The following is a 9711-nucleotide window of genomic DNA, read 5'->3' on the forward strand; positions in this document are numbered from 1 at the left end:
CATTTCAAACCGCTACATTTTTGGCAATTCATTTTTCTAGCAACAGAACACAAATCCATACAGAGATTAAATTCTTTTCTCATACAGACTAAACAAAAAAAGTAACGATACCGCCACAGATAACGTAGGAGGTCAGATTTATGACTGACCGTCCTTTTTTTCTGGTTAGACTCACGGACCCACTGTTTCTATGTCAAGCGGTGAAGCGGCCCTGGGCCCAGAAGCAGACGTGGTGCAAGGGAATTAAGACTAGTTCCCATTAACTGGTTCATCCATGCTGAAATTCTGACAACGTTCTCAGAAAGATGATCTCCCCAGGAGCAACTACTTGTTCTTGGTCTGCGGGTCACGGCTGCAACAGGACCGTCAGAGCCTTGTGGGATCCTCACTCGGCAGCATGTAAAGGAAGACAAAGGTGAGGGGGGCCTCTCAAGGAGTGGCTGCGGCTCCAACTCCACTGAATCAACAGTCTAGCCCCACAGTGTTTAACAAACAAACAAACAAAACAAAACAACTATGTCAAAGAAGAATATTTGATAGTTTTCCTTCCCCACTTCCTGTGTTCCTCCCCCCTTCACCCGATCACCCCTTTACAACAACCAAAGCTAAAATCCAGTAATGTACTAAATAGGGGGACAAATACAGAAAGGTTTTTGGCACAAAGGGAAGGGAAACTGGAAGACTGTTTGATGCCATTTAAGTACTGGCACCATTCCTAATAAAACTGCCTGAAGTCCCATTCATTTGGTAAATATTTACAGAACACCTTCTCACGACAGGCCCAGTTCTAGATACTGCCATCGAGGAACCTGGTCTAATGGGACGCACAGAATTATGATACACACAGTGGAAGATACGTACAAAGTACAGCTAGGGCGCAAAAGTTGGCGCAAGTCTGCCGAATAAAGACAAGGCTACAGGCAGGAGGCGGCTGGTGGCCGATGCCAGAACAGGACATTCCAGGTAAGACAAGCACAGACACTGAGGCGTAAGCTCTTGTAGCAGAGCCTGCTTGCAGAACTAAACATGTCAGTACTGAGCACGAAGTGTCTGTGCTGGGGTGGGACAGAGTGTGGGACTGGTGCGAGGTGGGCCTATTAGTCAGGGAGGGGTCACATCATAAAGGGCATTAGACCCAACCCTGCAAGTGAATTTTAGGCACAGGAATGGCACAATCATCTATGTTTCAGAAAGATGACTTTGGTGACAGAAGGGAAGATGGATTAAAACGAAGTAATGCCAGAGACTGAAGCCAGAAGACTGTTCTACGAACAGAGATAACAAGGACCTGAACTTGAGAAGCAACAGCAGAAATAATGATAAGGTAACCGACTTAAAGAACAATGGGACTAGGGTTTGCAGCTCACTGCCATTCAGGCCGGGAAAGTCAGGTAGCTTCCTCCCAGTCACGGTGGAGCCAACTTGGGACCATTTCTCGGCAAAGGAGAGCAGCCTTGGCAAAGCCTCGTCTGCCTATTAGAAGGAGAGAGGTGCACACAGAAGGCCCTGCTTACCCCTGTCTTCCTTCACGTCCCACTGAAGATACTATGTTTGCTGCTACGATGGCCATTTCACAGCTATGACGGGACAAACCAGAACAAGAGCCAACGTCATGGGGACAGACGGCAGAGCAGAAGCATGGAGAGTCTGGGTCCCCGATGTCCCAGCAGAGCTGCTGAACCAACCCTGGGACTGTTTATATCTGGACTCAAAACAAGTACCCTGCCGGTATTAGCTACTGACTGTTAAGCTCTCAATTACTTTTAGACAGAATCAACCCAACTAAAGGAGACAGGGCCTGGTGACTGGACTATGAAGGGTTTGTAACACAGAAGAATTAATAGTTTTACATCCAGGGTTCTGGCTTGGGAAACTAGACAGAAGGTCATCAGGACAAAATTACAACACAATAGTGGTGGGGGGAGGCTAGTGAGGGGACGGGTATTAAATGGAGTAAAGGGGAAAATCTGAGCTATGGAGAGAAGGGAAAGGAAAAAGTTCGTTCTGGACATGTTGATATAAAGATATTATGGGGGCACCTGGGTGGCTCAGTCGGTTAAGCATCCGACTCTTGATTTCAGCTCAAGTCGTGATCTCACAGTTCATGAGTTCAAGCCCCGTGTCAGGCTCTCCACTGTCAGCACAGAGCCCGCTTTGGATCCTCTCTCGCGCTCTCTACCCTTCCCCCACTCTCTCTCTCCCCAAAATAAATAAAACATTAAAAATAAGTCTGAGTTAGACCTAAAGATGTGTGGGAACTCAGGTCCTCTCCCGTGTGCGTGCCCTCACGTTCTCTTCGAGGTAGGATGGAGGTGGGATCGTCTAAAGTACGGCACCAAACTTCCTTGCTTGAAGAGTCTTAGAATGCATTTTTTTTTTTCCTATTAAGGCTCTGGAGATGTACAGATGCTATTTGAAAACAGGAAGAAAACTGTGTATAGAATGAATCTACAAATATTATCAAGCTACTGCATATTTTTTTTCCTAACAATTCATTAGTAGTCAAGATAACCTGAAAAAGCACAAAATCTGGATCTGTGGCAAATGAACACCTTGTGGCTCCAGCAGAGACTGTCCCAGCAGCTGAAACTAGTCTGAATCACCTGCCCTACTATGGATGCTAGCAAACTGGGAATATGCGAATCACCTCATTCAGAGACTCAGAAAATCACCCAGGACAGGTTTTATTGGTGGTAGATTATCCCCAAGTACAAAGAGGAACATAATCACTGAGAAAGCAGCAAGCAATAATTTAGCAGCACTTTGTAGGATTAAGTAACCTCTTAAGGATTATACTATCCCTCTGTGGGAAGAAGTTAATGCGGGTGACCCTGATACAATTTCTTCTTACATGTGGCAGTTAGGGACAAACAGAAATGATCAGCGATTCCCAATCTAGGGAATAGGAACCAAACAGTCAGGGCTGGAGCTGGTGACAGCCTCACAGACAAGGAGACACAGGGATACAGGCAAGGGGTCCCTATACAGTGATTAGAAGTGCAAACCAAAGGTCGATTTTGATGTTTGTGAAGTCTGGACGAGACAGAATGCTGCTAGACGGGGCCTGTACAGACAACAGCAATCCCCATCAAAGGCATCTATGACGCACAGGCAGTACTATCAAAGATAAAAGGATTTGCCCCTGACATCAAGCAAAAAGGTTTCTAAAACCAATACAACTTGGGAAAAGGGAGTATAAAGGAAACAAACTTGTTCCTCAACACACTGGTCTTCATTCAAAAACATACCTCTGATCACACTGTTCCCTACCGCGAAGATGGCCCCCCTGGTTCAGAGCCTTACCCCCCACCCCTAGCCCTTCCTTCCAGCCCCAAACTAATAAAGTTCTAATAAAACTTTCCAATGTGTCTCTTTCATGCATCCTACACTCTAGTTCTCCTGGGCCAGCTGATTATTTCCCAGGCCGACGTGCGCTCTCCTCTGGCCACAACGATTCCTGCTGACTGCTCTCTGCCTTTACAGGTCCCTGCACCTTCCAGCAATTCCTGAGCCCACAACCACACGTGGTCTGTTTTACATCCTGTTCTGCTCTTACCAAAATCACAAAATCACACTATTCTGTTTTGAATTATTACTACTGTTGTACCTCTCCCATGGTATTCTAAATTCCTCAAAGAGGGAAAGATCATTCATTCATTTTTGTGACTTCTACAAGGTCATAAAAAATTGTAGGTTGCTGAATGACTGACATCAAACAGCCACAGCTTGAAAGCCCTCAAAAGAACACGACAAGGGCAAGATTGTCAGAAGTCTAATAGTTCAACTATTTACCATTCTGATAAACATTCATATGCTGCTTCTCCTCCTATTGCGAGGAAAAAGCAATACGTTAAGAAACAAACACGGGAATTATTCAGCAGAGGAGATCACGAATCAGACTGTGGTCTAGAAATTCTAGATCCTATTTTTGGTTATCTGGGCAGGTTTAATTTACCCTTTTCTCTACCTGCCTCCTCTGTAACTACCCACTTTATAAAAGTGATGTGAGGAATAAGATCTTTGCTAACAATATTTTTAACATCTTTCAGAACACTCCTCCCTTTAAAATGTACCGGTTTAAATATCACCTCTAGCTTTCCCTACACTCACCACAATTAGCAACGATTTTTGTGATTCATAGAGCACCTGAGGTGCAAGGAAGCCCATCATAGGCCAAATAATGTATTTTCAGTTTTATGAAAGCAGCAAAACTTCTCCCTGCCTCGACTTTCAGATTTCTCTTAGTCTATGACGCTGCTCTGGTCATTGTTGCATAACCCTAACTTATAAAGGGGCTTAATGATCCAGAAGAAGAGGCATGTTGTGTTCTCAAAAGCAGAATATATGCCGTAGGATGTTTTGTAAGTCTTCAAGAATAGACAAGATACCAAATGCAGATGACGGCGGTGGGGGGAGGGGGGCAGGCGATGAAACAGTAAAAGGGCAATGAAAAGTCTTGAACAGTAAAGGTATCCCACTGACCACAAAAAGTTGAAATCCAGAGAACCACTCCTAACCAGTGACACACGCCAAAGACCTTATTAACTAGTGCCTTGCGTTTCTAGGCCCTCCAGTTCTATGCTTCTCTAATTTTTTTCCTACCACGTTTCACGCACGTCCATCCATCTCCTTCCACCCCCAAACCCCTCCACCAAATCAACGGAGACGTCACCTCAAGTCCCAGGCGGTCTCTACCCCATCCTGACATAACTCCCAGAATAGGGCGCCGGAATTCCTTTCTACCCAAGAAGCTGCACTGTGAATGTAGATATTTACACAGAGCAAAGGAACACAAAGTTTGGATCTGCGAGGGCGAACCGTGACTCCTGACCTCTCGTATTCCAGCTCCTTCTGCATCTTTCAGCCCACAGAAATAACGAGGAGGGCTTTTTCACCTGCCAAAACACTCACAAGAAATTTTACACACGCAGGCGGAGGGAACCCTTCGCAAAACGAAAACTAGCCAACCGAAAGCAACAAACCCAGGCGTGCATCTAACTGCCCCGATCCTTCTCTGCCGGGTACTTCAGGCGCAATTCCGTGGCAAACCAGTCCTCGGACTCGATCCCGGGTGCCTGCGGCACCCCGAAGTTAGATGACCTCATAAACTCCCCTTCCCTCTCCTGCGGTCACGTCGGATACCTGTTGCATCACCTGCAGAGTGGTCTTCAGAATCTAGCAAAGGAGCACCACCTTGATCTCTATCTACGTAACTCAGCTGGGCTATTTTTCTCGGTAAACTAGAGCCTCATTCATCCGAATGAGGCTGCCTCGGAGGCAGGGGGCTGTCGGCCCCTGTGCGCCTTTGGAGAGAGTCTAGCCTAAGCACCGACAGCCGTGAGCTTGGGAGTTTCTGGAGACTCGGGCACCGGGAGCCGTGCGGCTGGGAGAAGCGGCAGAGCGGGGCGGACAGGCGCTCGGGGACGGGGCGGCCCCGGAGTCCCCGGGGACGGGAGTGGAGGTCGGACCCGCGACCCCAGCTTCGCCGAAAGGACACCGCTCGCCCGCCCAGCTGTCGGGCCCGGCGCCCGGAGCCCCGGCCGGAGCCCTCGGGCGGACCGGGCAGCGCTTCCCCGCGCGCCGACGTGCGCGGGGATTAAAACCTAATCCTGCTCCCCTCCCCCACCCCCGAGAACTAAGCCGGAGGCGGGGACGCGCGGCAGGAAGCGCAGGGGCCGGGGGCCGGGGTCCGGGCCCCGCGGCCGGAGGACGCCGGCCTGGGCCGCACTCACCATGTCGTACACGTTGAGCACCACTAACTGGTTAGCCCCCATCCTCCTCCCCGCGGCCGCCGCCTCGTCCTCCAGCCGCTCCGTCTCCGCGGGGCCGAGGCCGCTCCCACCCCCGCGGGCACTTCGGGGGGCCAGAGCCGGGCACTAAGCGCACAGCCCGGCCCGCGGCAGCCGGCGCGGGAGCATCGGGGAGCCGGGCCGCTCCCGGGCGCCGCCGACAGGACCCTCAGCGCCGACGGGGCCGGACCTCTGGCGGGCCCGCTCCGGCTCAGGCGCCTCCCCTCGGCGGCGGACACGTGGGGAAAGGCGGGGCCTGAGCGGGGGGCGGGCGCCAGGCGCCCCGGGGGCGGGGCCGGCCCGGCGCGGGGGCTGAGCCCGCCTGCGCTCTGGCTCGGCGCGGCCGCACCTCGGGACCTAAGATGGCGCCTCTCCACGCTGAAGCAGAGAGGGGTCCCAGAAAGACTACAGTTCCCGGCATGCAGCGAGGACTCCGCCGCTCGCCGCTCCCAGCGCAGAGGCCGAATCTCACAAGTACGGTTTCCAGCCGTCGACTCTAACTCCCAGCATGCAGCGGGGCATCCCGCTCCTACCACACCAGGCCTCCCCCGGAGACTACAGCTCCCAGCGTGCAGTGCGGGGGATCTGCGCCGGTCCTCTGCGGTCCGCCCTTGGCGGCAGGTGAAGTCCTCTACCTTCAACCCTTCTTGGTCGGGGCCACTGCTGTTAGTTTCCGTCGCGTTGAGCACGTTGAAGCCAGCGGAGTGTGGCAAAAGACCGTAGCGATGACCCTGTTTTCCAAACCCTCCTTCCTTGCTTATTTTTTTGCACGTGGAGAAGGTGCGGAAATAGAGGAAGGCAGGTTGCTGGAGGGGGGGGGGGGGGGAGGGCGCATAACACGCGTCCAGCTAGTGCTCAGTATGAAATCTTACGTTTTATGAAACTGTCTTGCTGACAATGGGAGGAGAGTACAGCATTCACAGATTAGCATAACGTTAGGACACAGTAGCTGCTTTTGCATTTATTCAACAAATCTTTGTGTACCTGCCGTATGCCGGGCAGTGTTGTGAGCCCTGGGGAATACCGTAATAAGAGGAGGAAGAATAAATATGGGTGGTACGTGCCTTGCAGAGAATCAAAATGGGATGAAGTGATTGACAGTAATCTTAGGGTGGCTGCATCTGGAACGTCTTGGTGACAAGGTCTGGTTTAGACTGAGATCTGAAGGACGGCTATCCATCCGGACAAAAACCGCATCAAGGGGGAGCAGCAAAGCTAACATTCAACCAATTAGGAAGCTGTTCCACAGTGCATACCAAAAGGTGGCTTGGGCGTTGGGAGTAGTGGGGAACACTGAGAACATTCTATCTGCAATAGTTTGAAAGTGGAGTCTCGTGGGGCTTGCTAATGAGTTGCGTTTGTTAGGGAGAAAGCATTCAAGGGCAGTTTCTAGATTTTTCACTTAGGAGATTGTGTGGGTGGTGGTGGCATTTGTAAGATGTGAAACTTGGGAAGAACGGTTGGGAGGAGGGAAATCAAGATTTATGGTTTGGTCGTGTTAAGTTAGAAATGCCTTCTAGACATCCATGATATCAAATAGGCATTGGCATAAACTGGAGACGCAGCCATTATAAATAGACTGTTAAGCCTTGGGACTGATTGGATGACCTAGGAAAATGTGTAGCTAAAAACACAGGAAGGGGCCAAAGGCTAAGTTCTAGGATCCTTCATTTAGAGGTCAATTTGGGAAGGAAAAGGAACTGCAGAGACACGAGAACATGCAACTCAGGAGCTACAAGACTATTAGATTGTATCAAATTGGAGGTTACTGGTAATCTTGACATGAGCAGTCTTGGGAAGAGTGGGATCCAAAGAACATCCGGAATGTTTGAGGAGTGAATGTGAGGTGAGGACATGGAGACCCACAGGCAACTGGGGACAATAGTGGGATAGGACTATGTGGCCAATGGAGGACATTTTTAAGATAAGTGATACCAAGGTATAGTTGTTTGTAAAGAGAGAGAAATTGATGATGTAGGAGATGGGGGGGGGGGGAGATTTCTGAGGGCCGGGTAAGAAGAGGAAGACATCTAGTGCACGAGTGGTACAGGGTTGGCCTTTAGTAGGAAGGATGCCTCAACCATGGTGACGGCATATAAGGCAGGTGCAGGTGCACAGTGGTGAAGATACAGAAGACAAATGAAGGCAGGTTAGAAATTTGGGGGCTGGAGGAATGAATATTCCCTCCTGCTTTGCTTTGATTTTCTCAATGATTAAGAGGCAAGATGGTCATCAGAGAGTCGGAGAGGGAAGGTGAGGGGTGTAGGGAATTTGGAGAGAGAGAGAGGGGGGTGTAGAATGGGGAGAAACATATACTAGGGAAATAAGATTCACCGGCCAGGCAATGCCGAGTGTGGTAAGTGCTGGATGCATGATTGATATTTGACTGTCCTCAGACCTGTTGTGGACAAAGTTCTAAACTCGAGTTTTGGTGTACCCAGCTGCTTTGCCTTCCCTTCCATCTCTGGTGTGGTCTTCCTCTCCACCCAACCCAGGTGAACAAACTAGAGATATGGGGGAAGGGTGCTATCCGGTAACACCTCATTGAGTCTTTGCTGCACTCCCGAGGGCTCACACCGCTGGTTCACTTCACCTCTGACCCTGCACACTTGCCTTGACCTTTGTGATCTCATCTGCTCTCAGCTGTCATAATCACACACATGCTGAAAAGTCTGATGCCCCCAACTCCAAACCCCTCATCTGTCCCAAGCACTGGGCCGGTATAGCCTGCAGCCTACTGGATTTCTCTACCGGAGATACTAGTTTCCCATGGCTGCTGTCTCACATGAACAGGAACTACAATGTATATAAAAGACACATTTATAATCTTAGTTCCAGAGGTTAGAAGTGCCACATGGGTTTCCCTGGGCTAAAATCAAGGGCTGTGTTCCTTCTGGAGGCTCCAGGGGGAGAATCTGCTTCCTTTCTCAGCTTCTAGAAGCTGCTTTCATTCCTCGGCTCATGGCCACATTGCCCCGACCCCTCTTTCTATCCTCATATCTTCTCTGACTCTCCTGCTTCCCCCTTTCACTTAGAAGGACCTTCGTGATTACATTGGGCAGGAGTATGTCATCTCAAGATCATTAATCACATCTGCAAAGTCTTTTTTTTTTTTCCTATGTACACTAATGTATTTGCAGATTCTGGAGAATTCATTGACATCCCATGTCCTGTGGTCACTTCTAATTCATCAGATCCAGAAGAGAATTCACTGTCATGGGTGCCTGGGTGGCTCAGTCGGTTAAACGTTCCACTCAGGCTCTGGTCATGATCTCACAGTTTGTGGGTTTGAGCCCCGCGTCCGGCTCTGTGCTGACAACTCGGAGCCTGGAGCCTGCTTCAGCCTCTGTGTCTCCCTCTCTCTCTGCCCCTTCCCTGCTCGAGCTCTGTCTCTGTCTCTCAAAATTGAATAAACGTTAAAAAAAAATTAGAAATCAAACACGCTACTGAAGCCCGCGGCCCTTCCGGGGTGAAGAAGCATAGCCAAGTTCACACGGACAGGAAAGGTGGGGACAGGAAGCCCTTCCTCCTGCCTGCCCGTGTCCCTCTGGTACCTGGTCCCAAGAAACCTACTGGGCAGTGGAGTCGTAGCCTCTAACGAGAACGGCAGATTTGAAACTGAGTGGTAGGAGCCTTGATACAAACTCCCACAAATGATGTCTTAGGCAACCCAGAGGGAGACATTAAGTTTCCAAAGCATTACAGAGGAACATAAATTTTAAGTTTATTGCTACATGAGCTGTGTTGTAGACATGAACTGAGCCTGACAGTGCCTTATTTTCTGTTGGCTAGCAAACACCTCGAAACGGCAGCCTAAAACAGAACATTTTAGGGGCACCTGGGTGCTCAGTCGGTTAAGTGTCTGACTCATTATTTGAGCTCTGGTCATGATTTGTGAGATGGAGCCTTGTATCAGGCCCTG

General features: G+C 50.0%; 1 protein-coding gene across 2 annotated transcripts in view; it reads right to left on the bottom strand.

The window, feature by feature from the left end:
• Positions 1-6035, bottom strand: part of DESI2 (desumoylating isopeptidase 2) — a 45215-nt gene extending 39180 nt beyond the window's left edge. The window contains exon 1 of one of the 2 annotated variants that reach the window (XM_043568683.1): positions 5733-6035. In XM_043568683.1, the coding sequence (XP_043424618.1) occupies positions 5733-5774 (42 nt within the window). In that variant the 5' untranslated portion in view covers positions 5775-6035. The remainder of the gene's footprint in view (positions 1-5732) is intronic. The other variant, XM_043568684.1, reaches the window with a different exon arrangement.
• Positions 6036-9711: the final 3676 nt, after the last annotated feature.

The sequence above is a fragment of the Prionailurus bengalensis genome, chromosome E4, assembly GCF_016509475.1.
Source record: "Prionailurus bengalensis isolate Pbe53 chromosome E4, Fcat_Pben_1.1_paternal_pri, whole genome shotgun sequence".
NCBI classification, from domain to species: domain Eukaryota; kingdom Metazoa; phylum Chordata; class Mammalia; order Carnivora; family Felidae; genus Prionailurus; species Prionailurus bengalensis.